General features: G+C 37.4%; 1 protein-coding gene across 18 annotated transcripts in view; it reads right to left on the minus strand.

The window, feature by feature from the left end:
- The window catches only part of OSBPL6 (oxysterol binding protein like 6), a 111,137-nt gene that overhangs the window by 33,537 nt on the left and 59,538 nt on the right, over positions 1-18,062 (minus strand). For 12 of the 18 annotated variants that reach the window (XM_074595207.1, XM_074595197.1, XM_074595191.1 and 9 more), the window contains 8 exons: positions 12,830-12,925; positions 9,488-9,610; positions 5,961-6,014; positions 5,133-5,246; positions 4,849-5,013; positions 4,187-4,319; positions 3,697-3,800; positions 2,684-2,776 (listed from right to left, as the gene is read on the minus strand). In XM_074595207.1, the coding sequence (XP_074451308.1) occupies positions 2,684-2,776; positions 3,697-3,800; positions 4,187-4,319; positions 4,849-5,013; positions 5,133-5,246; positions 5,961-6,014; positions 9,488-9,610; positions 12,830-12,925 (882 nt within the window). The remainder of the gene's footprint in view (positions 1-2,683; positions 2,777-3,696; positions 3,801-4,186; positions 4,320-4,848; positions 5,014-5,132; positions 5,247-5,960; positions 6,015-9,487; positions 9,611-12,829; positions 12,926-18,062) is intronic. The other 6 variants (XM_074595201.1, XM_074595206.1, XM_074595205.1 and 3 more) reach the window with 2 other exon arrangements.

An 18,062-nucleotide genomic window follows, 5' to 3' on the forward strand; every position in this document is an offset into this window, starting at 1 on the left:
GCAAATGTACACACGAATGCTACAATCAATTTCACTTGGTGGAGTAACCCCACTCTAGTCACTGGGATTAGCTGTGTGAGCAAAGTTAACTGCATACGGAACTGATATACCTAATTGGTAAATATATGTTTTTAAGAAACAAAGGAAGAAAAAGTATGTGTCTTACAAGAAAAAGTATGTTTTAAACACATTACACATCTAGCATTCACACTGAAGAATGTGTTAGCAGGAATACAACAAAAGCTACCTTATTAACAAAAAACTGGTAACAAGTACAATAGAAAATCTGGATGGGAGAATTCTCTCCTTGCATCTTACGCAGCGGAAGCTGAGCTAGCAAAAATTACACCCTCATTCCCCATTACTCGTGAACAAGACACCTATATAGAGAGCTCCCTAATTTTTATGCCCCCCAGAAGGATGGCTCTCAACATCATACTAAACAGAGAGTCTTTTGATGGTAGTTCATGACTGCTTATAAATAGGTGCAACTACTTAAAATGGAATTAACTGTGCAACTACCTTAAAGTTACTATGTTGGTATTAGCATTATCCCCCAAGATTAATGGGATTTATGGAGGCATGGGGAAAGGAAAAGGATAACGGACGTTTTCTTAGTACTAAGTGTCAACCATTTAATAGCAAATCATGCGTAGGCACCATAAAGAAACAAATTAGAAAAAGATCGCAAATTAGACAAAGTGATTCTCAGTAGTGGGTGCCCTGATAAACAGTTTATAAAGAGTTGAAGTAGTCTTGAAAAAATGACCTATAAGGAAGGCCAAGGAAGCTAGAAGGAATGGCTAACGGAAGAACAAAATGGGACTGGAAACTTAAAAAGCACCTAGCCATGGGAGGAAATCCACATTTTAGTGGAATGGCAACATGAGCAAGTTAGGAATAACTCAATGAGCCAGAGTGAAGCCATCTTCCACGGATGGCAGCTTTAGACCATTCATGGGACACGACAGCGCTTGGAAGAATAAACAATGTGTTAAGCCCATCAAACTAGGCAAGAGAATGGAGCAGCCAAAAAGGAGTCTTCATCTTCCACATAATTTAGAATAATTTTCTTGTTTCTGTTTCACTGAAAATTAACTTGTAAATCATCATCATTATGTCATCAACGACTTAATGCTTTGCTCTAACAAAATAAGCTTTACATTTCCAGCATTAAGCTTGCCAGGAGTTAATGCTGACCCAGGTTAGTCAGAGTTCGTTATCAATCCAGAAGTGACAGACCCGTGTAGAGCAGGGCTATGCACACAAAATCTCGCAGGGAAACCTGCAAACTGACCGCATTTGAGAATTTCAGGAGCTGAGGCTCCTGCCAAGCCACAAACAGCAGTTTGAGAGTCATGTGCCAAAATGACAGAAGCTCAGACCACCGTCACTTTGGTAAAGTGCAGGCAACACTCAAACAGCTCGTAATTCCTCATGGCCCACCCTATATCGTGATACGTTGACTGCTTTCATCATTTTCGTGGAGAGGAATTTCTCTGAGACCACTGTGGCATGAAAGAAGAATACGCAGTGTCGACTCTGTCTCTTCATAGGCACCAAGAACTTGCAGCCATTTTCCTCATATTTTTATTTGCCTTTGTTATTCAGCAGCAGGGAAACACAGTGATCGTTCAAATGCAGGTAATGGGACATGACATTGATCACCAAAATTCCTTGGTTAATAAACCTTTTTAATCCTAACAGATGCTTCACTGTTCAACCTACTGTGATTTATCTAGTATAACGGGTAGAAAGAAAAGTCACCTACAACAGCTGCAATGAGAAAGCTGATGCAACTACGATTTCTTCTTTCCTTAAGATTATTAATCTTAAATGAGTCACAGAAAACTTATTTTGCCTCTAGGGGAGATATTAAAGACTTTCAAAGTTTGCATGAATTTCAAGGAATTTAAATGGATCAGAAGTTTCTCACATTTATTTATTCTGTAGCAGACAGCACAGTGGTGATTGTTAGCTCCTGAAGTCAGTTGCATATAGTCTTTATTATCAGTTGCTCAATTATAAAAAGGATTAGGTTTCAGATTAGGCCTCTAAACACACAACTGCTTCTGACAAAACACAGTGAGACACCCTGGCTCTAGCAGTAACACAAGTGTATTATTCTTATTTCTGTGCTTTTACTTTTCATCTATAAGGCAGAACAGGGTAAATTCTTTCTTCACATAATGTATTCTTTGGGTTATTCAGTTTGTTCCCATACTAGGCCTTTTCCATAAGAGAAGGCTTGAGAAAATTCTTCTATTTGGTAACATTCCTGGTATAGGTCTTGACAAAGACAACTGGTGTGTTTAATATTTCAGTCATATCTTCTGCTTTTAACTTGATGTCACCTGTTCAACTGCCCTTCCCGGCAAGTTTGAGATAGAACATCAATATCGCTGTGTGCTGCATGCATACTGCTTTTGTTGCACCTTAATTGACTAGTATTCAGATCCCCCTCCTTTCCCTAGATGGCAATGTTTTCATATGAATGAAAGTAAAATCAATACTTTTTCTCACTATCTTCTCTAGGTTTTAAACAACAAACTGAGATTTAATTTACTTCCTCAGGAGCACAGGAGACAGTACATTGACTTCCTACTTTCAGCTAATATATCATTTCATGCTTAAAAGTTAATCTAAAAGTACAGTGAAAAGTAAAGCATTGTGCATTCAGTACCTGAAGTTGAATTTTTGCATCTTTGCTGACACTTTTTGTTCTCCATCGTCTTGTGACCCGCTTGTCTTTCTTTGAAATATCTACACAGTTAGCCTACATTACACAAATAGTTAAAAGCGACAAAATACTATTAAGTTGACACAAGCAACACAGACAGTAAAGCAAGTTAGTAAAGAATTATAGCATTAGACATCAAAAAGTTAGAAAGTAAGGAGAAGAATGCCACTGCCAGGGCCTGCAACTACAGCAGTGACCCGCTGTAGCTACCCATACACTCTATAAACACATGGTATATTTAGCTCACTCAGCAAAACTACTGATATACTTTCTTCATGAGCGCACAATATTTAGGACCAGATCTTGAAATCCTCATGGATTTCTATTCTGGTACTACTGAGAGAAATGTAGAGTTCACCTCTTCCCGAAATCAATGGTAAGTCTCGTTACCTCATTGGAACTAGACTTCCCAACGCACCAACACCACTGGGAGATTTGTGTATTCAAGGGGACTGAGTGAAAAGGGAAGGAAGGATTTAGGATCTGCTGTTGCTTTCTTGTGGTCAAGAGGTAAACTCTCTCTGAACTGGGAAACTGTCCAACCCTTGGGACCTTTGTACTATGCCCTCTTTTCTAGAGCATGCAACTTCATCTTTGAGGGTCTTCGGGTCTCCACTCCTTAAAAACTTAAAATGATATCTTACTCAGCACAACAAAAACTCCTCAAATACAATTTCAATGTATATGTATATTTCTATTACAACAGTTCAGTTTTGCTTTGCAAATGACTTAGTCATTCGATTTGTGCTATTTAACTCAAATAAATTAATAGGCCTTAATTACTTTTTTTACACATGAAATGTTATCACACATAATTCAGATAAACATATAAGATAAACCTTTCATCCAAGAGTTACGATGGTTTCAGAAAATCATTAACAGTCAATATCTCTATATTTCCCTTGACACAAAGAACTAATGTTTCAGTGTGATGATTTATGTTCAAGGATATTTACCTGCATGTCTGTGAAATTTGGTGCTGACTGAGTTCTCTGTAGTATTTCTAAATTTTGAAGAAGTTTACTGAGTTCCACAAGGTTTGACTGACAATGAGCAAGATCTAGCAGATATAAAAGAAAAATATATTAAAACAAAAATATGTTCGGTTCTTCAGTTTGGACTTTTTTTTTTTTTGTGCCATGATGTCCGTCATTGGCACTTTACTGCATTAAAAAAGTCAAATGTCTAAATCCTTAGTAGTAAGGCATCTAAGTAAAAGCTTTAATTTTAGAGATGTTAAGCACTTGTTATTTCTATGGGAGTCAGCAACAAGTCTGGACCAATGATATCCATTAAGATAATACACATTATTAAGATAAATTTTAAAAGCAACATCCCCAACAATGCAGAGAGGAAAGCTGCCACCACAAGCATCTAATTACCTTAACCACTTTATTGACTGTTTCTTATTTTATATCAACAAGCAGTTTTGCTGTAAAGACTAACCTTCTGCACATCTGTCCATCTCTTCAGAGTCCTGCAACCAGGCTGCTACTTTACTCTGACCAGTAGTGCAGGTGGCAGGAAGGCTGTTACTGCAAGGTATAGGAGACTGACAGGGGAAACTATTTTGTTGCACCTAAGACATAATAAAATGCTTAAATTTACTGTTGCTATGTTGCTTAGTCAGCGTAATCACTATACTACTTCAGAATAAGAAAACAAAACATGCATTGTGATTTCAGTGACATCTGTGACTTGGCTATATAGTTCCCCAAGAAGCATATTTTTCTGTACAGCATGTTGGAGAACCAAACCAAGAACCTCACAAGCAAACTGCGTTTGTTAACCAGCAGTTAGAAAAGCTGTTATTTAAGAGGAAAAATGTTATCAAACAGTAAAAAGACAGATTTATCCCTGATGACAAAGGCAAGTGCAAATTATTCTGGGGATGCTGAATTCTTTGCAAGATCTCTACAGCAGCCCATTAATGAAGGCTGTAAGGCTAAATTAGACAGTCCTTCAGCTGCACACACTCACAGCTTTTTGCTGGCCACTGGTTCCCACAGTGGAAACTCCTCTCCGTTGGCATTACAGGCAGAGCCCACTGAAACTGCCCAGGAGCAAGCCCAGCAGGTATGAGTTTTCAACAAAAGAACACTACATACCTTTCCATCAGACACATTAGCAGCTGGTGAAGACTCTGTAGTAGAGGCGGAAGGGAATATATGAAAGCTAGCATCTCTCGGAGATCTCACAATCTCATTCTGACGGTACAACCGGTGGTGGCGTAATTTTGAAACCCATGCATCAAATGAATCCTGGGACTTCACCTGGAAACAAATTCACTATCAAGAAAGCATTCAAAATACTACTTTTCTGTGCATCTTTTACAGTTATATTTATTTCCACTGTGGATGAAAAGAGAATAAGTATTTGCACCACTTTTTACCTTCAGATGATAGATGTGTTCTTCTGTGTCAAGATCTATTCTACGAGCCTTCTTTTTTATAGACATAACTGATAAACCGACATCAATGCTCCCGTGGACTTTGCCTTTCTGTATCTAAAATCAAAAAGCAGGGTAAGAAATTGTAGTATCATGCACTTCACTATATTTAACAGAAAAATATCTGGGGCTGAAATGATTTCTCATTTTATAAACATTTTCATATAAAGCTATATTAAAAAAATAAAACCTGTAGTCGGATTAACCACTTACTATTTATAGACAGAGAAAAGCATCTCACAAGAAGTGCCCAGTGCAGAGCCAAGTGCAAAGTTAAAGCGTGTTGGTTCACACCAGTACACGGCTACAGATAAGTGAGAAGCATAGATAATCAGACAGTACTCAGCTCCTGCTGCTACTGCTTGATAGTTATTGGTATCAGATCTAACTAATTTAATGCTACCCTTTATATCTCTTGAGTACATTGTAATTACTTCTCTGTCCTAACCACGTATCTCAGAATAATCAGCTCTGACTGACATAAAAATTGAAAAAGAAAAGTACGTGGTCAGACTAATCTCTCAAGCACCTTCATTAAATAAACTGGTTTAGGTAACGTAATTTTTATTTTCATGTAAGTAAGAAAAGGTTCTTCAAAACACAACTCAACCAAAACCTTATATGCTTTCCATATAGAGCTCTCTCTTTGAATACATCAACAACTTTCATGTGTGCATTGTCATAAATATGCTTAGAGTGAGTATAAGATTTAATCATCCTGGCAGGCTGAATTCTAATACAAATTTTAAAGTGATTTTCAACTTTACTTACATCAATTGGTGACTTTGAGTATTTCAGCATTCCGTTATCCAGGACAAAAAACCTCTGAAAGGAAAAAGAAAAGAAAATAAAAGAAAAAAAAGAAAAAAAAAGACATTATTTCTTAATGAGCAGGTGCAATTTAAACTGTGTACAGTAATTCATCTGCAAAAGGAAAGGATTACTCTGTAGCAATTAAGGAATGTTTGTAGGTTTGAAAGAGAGGATAAATACAGTATTGAATATACTCTTGTTGGTTTTGACACAATTATCTTCTAAGCAAGAAAAACCAGATTCTCTTTTTTAACTTCTCTTGTTTAACTTAACAAACCTCGATAATGAAGGGTATTTTTTCAGTTTTCCAGCTAATTCAATAAACTCTATAAGAAAGAAACTGTAGGCTAAAAGAGTTATGTCTGTTCCTCCATCTTCCTGTTTTTCTTGCCACAGAAGCTGGTCGTATTTACAATTAACAACCTACCTTACCTAAGCAGAAACTGAAAAGCTTTTCCTAGTGCAAGATCTACATCCCAAAAGGAAGACCCACATATGGATATTTTTGTGGTCTCCTTGATCTCCAGCTGGGAAAAAACGCGGGCTGTAAGACACTGCTCTACCATCCAAAACTTTGTGCCTCTTGATAGACCTATACACGGCGAGGTAAAGATGAGATTTTAATTCATGCTGATTATACCTTTTCTAGCTGTAGTCTAGCTAATACAGGTATTAGTAGAAGCGTAAATACTACAGCACTCCCAGCAACATACCCAGGTCATGGTAGGGCTTATTGTTTTGGGTGTTAGTCATTGATATGGTGTGAGCCACTCTATCCTCATTGACAAAGTTACCAGGACTAGGCTAACTTGATGATGTCTACCTGTGTCATTGCTACACCTTTGTTTTGCTGAGTGGCTCTTACTTACAGCAGAGAGCAGACTCCTCTAGTCACAATGTGGTTTTCCTGCAATTAAAGTTGCCCTAGCTGCCCTAGTTGCACTCAAGCTGCATTGTGAACAAGTTAGCATAGACTTTGGCACACAGCATGAAGATATAGCCTAGCAGGAAACCTAGACTTGAAATGAGATTCACTAACTTGCGTTTCCCACCACTAACTTTCAAAACACGCTAATTAATAGAAAGTAATTCATATTTTTAGAGTCTAACCTAAAGCACTAACCTATGTTAAAATCTAGTACACAGCAAAATATTATCCTAGGCGCGCTCAGCTGTCTGACATGGAAGGAAAGGAAAATGTTTTCATTATGTAAACCTCTTAAATCAACACTATGAGCAGCGTCAGTAGTTAGATGGCAGAAAATATCTCCTGAAGATGGTTCTGGTAATTATGTCAGTTGCACAACAGATGATTCCAATATCTCACGCAGGGCAAGAAAACAGTGCTTTCCTGGAGACATAACTTCTTGAATAAGATGTCAAAACAACAGGAGGAGGTTTTGTTCTGGGTTGTTGTTTTTTTTAACTAGGTATAGCCTTTAATGGACTTCACAAGAACATGATTATAAAGTGATATTCATTTTATATTGCTCTCCAGCTCTAAGTTCCACACACAAAAGAAAACATCCTTTCCTCATATTTCATTCCAAAACATACTGCAATTTAGAAAATTATAAACTACTCTAAATTATAATTCAGAAAATTATAAGCTACATTATAGCTAGTACGCTACTAAAGCACATTCAGAGCTGTCAGATATGACATGAAACATTCAATCGACAGAGGATGCTATCTATGGCTTTGCTAGCTAGCACGGCACACGCTACAATTACTGTCTCTGGAATTCCTCACTGGGCTCTCAGCAAAGTATTGTTAGGGAAACTGCAGGATATTGAGGCAACAGTTGGGCGAAAAAAAAAAGGAAAAAAAAAAAAGGAAAAAAAAAAAAACAAACAAAAAAAGCTTATTAACAAATACAGAGTTTCGTAACATAAGTTCAGCATAGATCCTTAGGTGAAAAGGTGAAATGTGAGGCAGAGTAGAGGGGAATGATGAACTGCAAAGTTCTTACATTAAAAATTATTTACAGGTAACTTACAGGTAACTGCTCTAAAGTCAGTATGAAAAACAGATCATCAGTAGTGATCTCCTTCATAGAACTGTGAAAGTTGGACTCCTCTTGCTCTCCTATAAAGTTCCTTATCAAAACAGACTCTTGTCCAAGAAACAACAGATTAACATAATGTATTTTAAAGGAGTGGAATCAGTGGGTTATTTAATATATTCTTATACATCTGATTGTTTCGGGTTTTTTGCGGGGCGGAGGTGGTTTGTTGGGGGTTCGTTTGTTTGGGGGGGGGGGTTGTGTTTGTTTGTGTGGGATTTTTAAAATAAGCTCTCCTTTTCTCTTCTTTCAGTGTTTCAGGTATGTCAGTTTGAAATCCTTTAATTCCCCTAGACTAAATTCAAGTAGTGCATATGTATTTGGTTGCTGAAACTACTTACTTTTTTCAAGTAAAACAAAACCAAAAAATCTAAGGTGGATAGCTGGGCACAAAAAAGGGTGGCAGGTATATGCGTAAGTTAGTATAACATTCAGAAAGAAGAGAGAAATTAGGAAAAAGTGTAATTTATACTAGTATGGACTGCATTTGGATTCAGACCTGAGTAAATCCCACAGTGTTTAGCAAGAAAAGCAAAGTTAATGCTTTCCCAGAAAAAAACCACTGTGTATAACAAATGGCTTCACTATCCTCTGCAGTAAAACCCATTCTGTCCCAGAAAACTATCCTGCTTCAAGTACCCTCAGCTACAAAAAGATGGGTGAGCATCAATACCACAAATCTTGTTGCTAAAAACGGGGCAAAAAAAATGTAATTATTATGGTATAAAATACAGACAAAAGAGTTTATGAATACCAGGTTTAAGGGCTAACAAAAGGTAGAATTATGCATGGAGAAATGTCTCCAAATTAACCAAATAGAAACAGAGATTTGGGGTTGAGTTTTGGGGTGGGTTTTTTTTTTGTTTTTTTTTTTTAAATTGAGACATCTAATGGCAAAAGTGCATAGTCCCACTGCATTTCCACACAGAAGACTGCAATCAAGAAGACAAACAAAATTCAGGGACAAAGCTTAGCAAATCTGCCAAGTCAGCAAGCCTGAAGGGGAACGCTCTACTGTACAAACACCTTGGCTGCATGCAAAAGCCCCTCAGCTCTCCTCTGCTACCATGAAGTCCTGTGACTTTAACGTAAACTCAATGCCATCTTACAGCACATGGGTGCATTTTGTTATAATATATCGGAAAGAACGAAAGGGATATTGATTAAACCTCTTAAACCACAAGGCATCTGCTGCATTATTTACAACTCCTGCCTGGATTTTGAATACAACATTAGGCAACAGGCACTGTGATTTGGAAGCCATGAGCTGTGTGTGCAAACTAATTCTTTACACAATTTGAAGAAAAAGTCATACACCAAAATCCTGGGCATTTATTTGACATCCTAATTTCCTCTAGACAAAAAAATCCAACTCACAAAACGAGGTAATAATCTTTTAACTGTTTTATGAGCCATTTACCTTGTGCCAACCTTTTAAAGGCCATTTTCTCTTTTTCAGCATGAAACCTTCATGTTTGTCTGGCTTCTGGACATTTGTCTGGCCTATTTTCAGACCCTCTATGATTTCCCAGCTGTCAGGTTCCTGGTGAAAAAGTATAAAGACACATTGATTAACTAACTGTGCACACACATGATGAAAAATTGCACTTACATCTAGCACAAATTCTCCAGTGTAAGATAAAGACTAAAGGAGGAGCAGGCTTTTAAATCAGACTATTCAGGTACCAAACTACGTGGTCACTGTATTATGCTCGGCTGTATCTCATTTAAAACTACTGAATATTTTTGGAATTCTAACCCTTAACAGGTAACTAAAACAAAATTGAAGCTTATAAAGAAGTCTGACACTGCAACTGAACAACAATCTGAGGGATGGGTCTGGACATGCTGTTCACAACAAGGACTGCATCCCAATGAAATAAATACATCAAAATACATGAAAACAGTATCAAATTGTGGCTGAGCTAAGTATAAGAAAGATCAGACATGCTACTGGAGGTAACGGTGTAAAAGTACAGGTGGCTTTGACCACCTGTTAAATCTGTCCAGAAGATACCCCACAAATTAGTGCTGCACTGTAGGAATGAAAAGGACTGAAGAGATTTTGAAAGTGGGGTATGGGCAGAATCTGCATGTTAAAAATGTATCTTTAATCCGAGTATTCCTTCTCTAAAAAAAGTCAGGATCATGAGACAAAATGTGGAAGAAACCATACATGGGCATATATTAACGGTTCCCTTTGTGGTATTCCCTGATCATAAAAAATGGTAAATTTTCTGATTTTTAAAGTACAGGCCATATTAATTCTGGATAGTCTATTTTTTTCTTAAAATCAGAAAAACAAGCAGGTTTTGGACATAACCAGCTCTTGTCTTCAAAGGCATTTTATGACAGACTTTCACAACCTAAATGTGCCTTTAGACATCTGCAAAAGGAAATTAACCTTTTTTCAGTTTTTCTGCATTCAGTTTCACTGTATTAAGAGAAATATATAGGAAAGCTAAATAATTTTGTCTCTAGAGAAAGGAATAGGAACCATATAATTTCAGATACGACCAGCTGTATGCCTTTCAGGAAGCCAATTAAAGCATATTTCTTGTACATACCACTTCTTATGCATGATGATTTGTACAACAAGCCAGACTTACAATATACCACAGTGAAGAGCTAACAAACAATATTTTTAAAGAGAAAAAAGTCGTGCCTTTATTTCTATACTCTTGCTACTACTGTAATCAAGAAAATTCTAAACCAATTTAAAAATCACCTATTATCTGCTCATTAAGGCTCTATTTTACTAATTGTATCCTACAAAGTTGTAAACTTGCATGTTCTCAGATGATCTGTCACAACTCCCAGCAATGTTATGAAAACTTATCAAGAGAGGAAGGAGGTCACACAGCATCAAATATTTAAAGGGGAAAAAAAATGTGTCTCCTCCATTTCCCACGAAACTGTTCACAGCTGAGCGCTGTCAGTCTTTTGTAACACCTACAAATAAGTTACACAGTCCTGATAATGTTAACATTACTATTATAAAAATATGATTTCAAAAGGAACATCGAATTTCAAATCTACAATTTTCAATAAGGTCTTTTTATTTTGAGAAGGGTGAAAAGCTCTATCCCAAATAATTTACTGCAGTAAATTTTAAAAAAATGTTTACTCGGTTTAGCTTTCCTTGTGTAACTATAAACTGGAACTATCCCAGTGCCTGTAAATGCCATGCTCAAAAACTGCCTTTTTTACTTCCCTGTGTTTTGCTTGGATATTCTTTTTCCACTACTGTAGCAGGAAGCACATACGCATTATTTTTCTGCTACAAAGAAGCACTTGGCACTTGAGGGGGGCAAATTAAACTATGAGTCCCCTGGGGCGAGCAGAGAATCTCTCTGCACAACTCTGCCAACTGATTCTTCACCATATTGATTTCTCCTTTAGAACATCAGCTGCAGGCATAAGTCTTTTATCTACTAGATAACATCAGTATTGATTACTTCTCAACTAGAAATCACACAGTCTCATATAGCTATTCATTTAAACAAAAGGCTTGATACAGAAGGACAAAATGAGCAATTATTCAAGTGCAATGCGGATACCCATCTTCTGCTGCACCAGTGCTACCAGCTGTTCTTGAAACCATCCTAACAATCCTAACTGTGCTTCATCCCACAGGTTTGGTGTGATGAGATATGCCCAATACAACGGACAGTAAGCAAGAGCAGACAGAAATGGGGGAAAACCAAAGTGGAAGTGATATGCTTGAAGGGTCCTCATCCAATGCCAATCCCCAAGTGCAGCATTAGTGCTTTAGGACTTCCGTGATTCCCTCTGTATTACACGACAAATAGCTATGTGAAGCAGCAGGACCAGGGGAACACAAGCACAACCTACAGTCCCCGCGTCTGCATATGCCCCAGGTATTGAAAGTAAGGGAGCAACTACCAACCGCTTTCTGAACCTAGTCTTTTTGATGGCAAAGTATTTATTTTCCAAATAAAACAGAGTGAACCATTTAATCTTCCCTGGATGAACAGAATGTTTCCTTTCGAATTTGTTTTACCAGTTCTGTTTCAGAACTCAACAGACATTTAATTTCAGATTTTTCTTTTCCACCAAATATTCCATCACAGCATTCTCACCTTTTCAGTAACAATCTTTTTCTGATGAAGTACCTTAAAGTGAAGCCTTCTTTACATGGAATTAGGCTTATTTGGAATCAGTTATTCCAAAACTGAGGAATTCAGCCAGGAAGAAGTTGACTGCAAAGAGTTGACACTCAAGGCTACACCTTTCAGGAACTGGTGGTGTTACTCCTACAGTTCTATCCGTTTCTCTGCCTCAGGAAAGAAGGTCTCATCAAGAGATTTTAAGTTTCAAACTTTAGGAAACTACCCACAAGGAATATCATTAGAACGTTTTTTTTTTAAATTAATATCATTATTGATTAGCAACACTTTTGGACCTGGATGTGATTTGCTCTACCTTAATAAGAGGACTGGACAGGATCATTTCTCAAAGGCCCTTCCAGCCCCGTCCTCTGAGATTGTAAAACTTGTTCCTGGGAAAAAAATCTAGACCACCACCACCCTCCAAATCCTTAATTTTGTTAATATAACATCTACTAAGGATTACTGGCCCCTCTGATGCCTCAGCTGGGGAACAGGAAGTTCCAGGGCAGGCTCACAGTATACTCAATGGTAGAATCATACAAAACAATATCCCAATGCTGTAAGTTAAACTACTTTGTAACCTCAGAGGGTAACTCATCACCCAGGTTACAGCCCATGCTTTTGCTTACCTTAGATAGAGAGATAGGGTCACTTTCAAGGAACTGCTTGCTTAAAGAAGGGTCGGTGCTTCCTGAAGAAGCCTTCCGCTCCAAAATATTAACACTCTAAAAAACCAAAAAAGGTAGTTAAAGATAACTTAACATTGAATGTTACTTTTACTTTTCAAAATACATATTAAGTAATGAATGACCGATCATTACACTCCATATATGAAATATCACCATCATGGCTCAAAACATACCAAGTACTACCCATGCATGACACAACTGCACAAATAGTTTGTCTTCTGAGGCGATACACCTCTCTTTCCTTCCTCTCTTTTTTTATGTTTTATGTTTAAACTAATTACTCTGTTCAGCCTGGAAACGACTGGAAACTTAAAAAAGACAGGAAAGACAAGTAATGCAGTTCTTGCCTACAGACATGCAAAGTGCTCCTAGCCAGACCTATTGTGTTTTCTGCTGAGATACCAAGCACTGAGCATACATATCATGCAGTCGGCACTGCCCTACATTCACTTCTGAAACAAACCATCGCACATAAGGTATTACTGCCTCTAACATACTCATTATCGCACCTTAGCATTTTGTTATTGGCTTCTCAACTGAGGTGAAGTAACTCATTACATGAGCGCTTTTAATAGATTACAGGTGTTCCCAAGATCAGTTACTGCACCTCAGCTGACAGGCTTGCTGGTGAACATCTATGGAACACAATGAGCTTAAACCATTACAGCTGTTTTTCCATATGACAACGCTATAAAATATTACATTTTCTAAGCATGGCAGAAAAATAAAATACAAAATGTCACAACTAGTCCTGAAAAAAAATGCTGTTCTTAAAAGACATCTAAAAGTGTCTTCCCATTTTCCAGAAATGTTTCACTCATATTTTTTAAAAGAAAAAGCATTTTTGCTACAGGAGAACATAAGCACATTCTGCCTGCTTGGATTTGCATTTCATTCTCTGGTGAAATTTTTCTACATCTCACATTATTATTTGCTAAGAATTCTACCACAACATGTCAGTTGTATCTCCTTGGCATGAAATACAGCTATTTTGTTTCCAGGACTTGTAGCACAATGACAAACTTGCAATTGCAATTACCCTCTGAGAAGGGTAAGTTTTTCTCAACTGAAAATGACAATTAAATTTTGTTCACAATTAAGCTTCTTTACATTCACTGAAGAATAGATTACACAGGTACAAGTGACAGCAGAAACAATCAATCAGGGACTATAAAAATACAGTCAAACAGCAAAGTAAATATTATTGTTCATACAGATAACTAAGTACATAAGGACCATAACCAAACTAAATGGAAATAAACACAGCTATTCATATAAACACATATATAACACAGACCACATCTTGCTGCAGAGCAGCACACAGACCTTCATTGTTCTCTTTCAATTTGCAACTGTGAGTCAGAATAGGAAAATATGGGGATTGTCTCTGTTGTCTGTGGAGATTAATAAGCATCCCTGCCTCTATGCAACAATAATCGGCATTTATTTTCAGTTACTTTTAATTTAATTTCACAGTGAAGAATGTGGAAAAGCAGCAGTATTATGTTACCTGCCACATCCCCCAGGGCCAACCAGCAAAAGCTTTGTCATAAATTCATAGAATTGCCTCGGTTGGAAGGGACCTTTCAGATCATCCAGTCCAACCATCAACCTAACTCTGACAAAAACCATCACTAAACCCTATCTCTAAGCTCTATGTCTACCCGTCTTTTAAATACCTCCAGGGATGGTGCCTCAACCACTTCCCTGGGCAGCCTGTTCCAGTGCTTAATAATCCTTTCAGTGTAGAAATTTTTCGTAATATCCAGTCTAAACCTCCACTGGTGCAACCCGAGGCCGTTTCCTCTTGTCCTGTCGCCTGTAACTTGGGAGAAGAGACCGACCCCCACCTCTCTACACCCTCCTTTCAGGTAGTTGCAGAGAGTGAGAAGGTCTCCCCTCATCTTCCTTCTCTCCAGGATGAACAATCCCAGCTTCCTCAGCCGCTCCTCATAAGACTTATATGCTTTTAAATCTTCTGCTTTTTCAAAGAAAGGCCAATCTTACAGCCCAATGTCTATTGCTAGTCAGATGAGAAAAAAAAATTGTATTCATGTGGCACAAGCTCCTCCATTACATGTCAAATAATTTAATATGCCTGTTTGAGCTGAGCACCACAATGTTACTAAACTATGATAAAGTTTTCTCATTGAATAGATGAAATGCCACTTATGCACACAGCATCACATTTAAACAATATACAAGAAAACCTAAATCTATTCCTCCAAAGAAGATTAAAATGTCACTGGATTAGCATAATCAGGACGATTCCCAACTTTCTTGCCAGTTTTGTTTGGCAGGCAGGAATCCCACCATCTTGCGATGGAGCAATGCCCAACACAGATGTTCTGAAGGTCTCATATGTAGCAGCCAGTGCAGTTTGTTGTTACATAACTGCAATTTCATTTTGTACAATATTTAGAGTGGAGTAACCCAACAGCCCTTGGCTTGCCAGATTTCCAGTGACATTTTCAGTCGCATGATTTTAAGGCAAGGGAGTTTTATGCCTTTTTTTCTTTTTTTTTTTTTTTTTTTTTTAAAATCAGCCCTCAGTCATTACAGTTCCACTTCAGTTGAGAAATACATTATTAGCTAGCGGCACTTCAATGAATGCTTATTCAACTATTTGTTTGGAAATCAGAAAATGAACACTTTTAAAATAAAATTGCCTTCTTTACATTCCTTACTTCAAGAAGTGCTGTCTTCTTGTCTGTAAATATCTGCTTTCCAATTCTTTCCTGTTATGACCACCATTACACTGACACAAAATCACTTCTTTGAATTTGTAACTTGTCTCTAGCATAATATTAAGAGACATTACTTGGTGCAAAATTGTTTTCCATTAATGCATGTCATTTTTCTGCAAAATTACAGCTAGAAATTACACAATTATTTGACACTTTGAAAAGCAGCTATTTTTATAATGCAGGAGTTTAGTTATTTAGCATCACAGAAATAAAAATTATTTTGATCTTTAAGTTATTATCAAGGGCTTTTTGCTTTAACAAGAAAAATAGAGTTGGTAAAGGAAGCAATTAAAAAAAGCTGATGAGAACAAAATGAAGAAAGAGGCAGATCGATACAGCTTCTGGGTTTTGTTTATAATCGAACAAAAAAAAAAATGAATAATCCATTAATCATGGTGTACCAATCAACCTGGTACTCTCACTCCTCTCATCCCAAGAATACAGGCAGACAAAATCAGCCTCTGCATTGCTCCGTTCCAGACCTCCCTCATGCTTCAGGATTACCTATGCTCTATAGCTGGCTTGTCCTGGAAAAAAGCACCAGCACCATCAAATTCTGTGTGCTCTTGGAAATTAATTCAACAAGATTACAAGTTTAACTGAAATTCTCTGTAATGTCATTGCTAAATCTTAGTCCGAACTACAATCCCTGCTTCAGCTTTGAGATTATTCACAATATACGTTATATGCGTGAGCACACGTTTGCCCCAAAATGCCCCTAACAAACCTACATACGGGAAACACAAATGCTGATTCTGCCCTGCATTTTTTTCATATTGCTTCCCGAAGACACATGAGGGAGGAGGAAGCTGATGGAGAGAATAACAATATGATGTTGTTTCATATTGTCATCATCTCTGGAGGGCAGGAATGGAAAATGTATTTCACAATATGTTTCTATATATCTTGCCAACTTAATTTCTCAGTTAAGAGTTCAGTGACCCATTCACCTTGTCAACCAGAACAAATACTAGCACATGGAGCACCTGGTCCCTATCAGGCCAGAGGCTGAAGACCCTAACATTTCTTAACTGAATCTGACTTCCATTAAAAGAAAAGACATCCCACGGTTTTCAAAGAGAAGGCAAGGAAAGAAAAGAGATATTGGCTAAGTAGAGATAGGATATCCAGTGAAGGACAAGTCTGGCATTCATGCCTCCTCTTCCTGCTTCACTGCTTAATTACTTAATGGAATTTAAGTAATGAGTTCTCTGTAATTTATAATTTATTCATTTCCAAGAAAAAGACACGCTGCTGAGGAATTTATCACTCATGTTGGACACAGACTCTCTTTAGTTCAGAAATGTGCACAATATGTGTCTAGCAATTAATAAAAAAAGATTTGGTGGGTCATTTTGTTTGCTCGCAGAATTCAGCAAACTTCAACACCTATAACTGTGGGGCCTAGACATACGCTGTTCTACAACAGTAATTCAAAATAGACGTTTTTTCTCTGGGTTTTTTGTGGGTTTTTTTGGTTGTTCTTTTTTTTTTTTCAATCCAAAGCACTAACTTTTGCTTCTTTTATTATCAGCTATTCACTGGTATTCTTTTTGCAACCTAGCTACCTCTGCACAGACCTGTGTCTTATTTGAATTCCGTTTAGTATGAAGTGCAATGCTTAATCACTTTCTCTTAATCACGTATTCTCCAGTTATCTGAAATACAGCAGGAGTCGTAAGTTAGACACAGATTCGACTGCAGACATACCAGTTTTTACTACCTTTTAAACAAAGCTGTGATATATGCTGAGTTAATCTACAATATTATTTGCAAAGGGAATAACCTTGAAACTTGCTTTTATCTTAGGCTGCTTCTCAGTTAGCTTTGACTTTTTCTCTGTTGATGAGAATCTCGAATATCATTGTGAGAGAAGGGTGAGTACAAAGCAAAACAACCATGTCTCCATCAATGTATTTCTCCTTTCTTCCTTCTAGCACTTTTTTTTTTCTTTTCATTTGTATAAAGCAGCCATGGTCCTATTCTCATCCTCAGCCCCTCCTACTGATACTGCTCTATAGCTGTTTTCAACAATCTCGGCTATCAACCAACAGACAAAGGAACTTCATACTTTACGAATAGCATGTGTAGTTCATCTTTTTTTCTTCTTGTAGCGCATGCTCCTCTTGTACAGAAACGTGCTTAAGAGCAACCATTTCTCTTCGTAACCTTTTTACTGAAAGACAAGTATATCTAAGCAGCAGCTCTGAAACATATTAATAACATCCAGGTATGTGCTCTCCTTCTTTCCTGGGATATGCAAAATAAACAATTCTTGTGCTACAGAAATGTCAAGGATTTGCTAGCTCAGGAGCTCTGTCAACCCTTTCTGGAACTGCAGCTTTGTATTGTACGTAGTACTTCACGTCAATGCTTTTAGGCTCTGGAAGCAAAGAAGCCTTTGCTTTTCAAGGCACTTTTTGACA

This window comes from Larus michahellis, chromosome 7 (assembly GCF_964199755.1).
Source record: "Larus michahellis chromosome 7, bLarMic1.1, whole genome shotgun sequence".
Lineage (NCBI taxonomy): Eukaryota > Metazoa > Chordata > Aves > Charadriiformes > Laridae > Larus > Larus michahellis.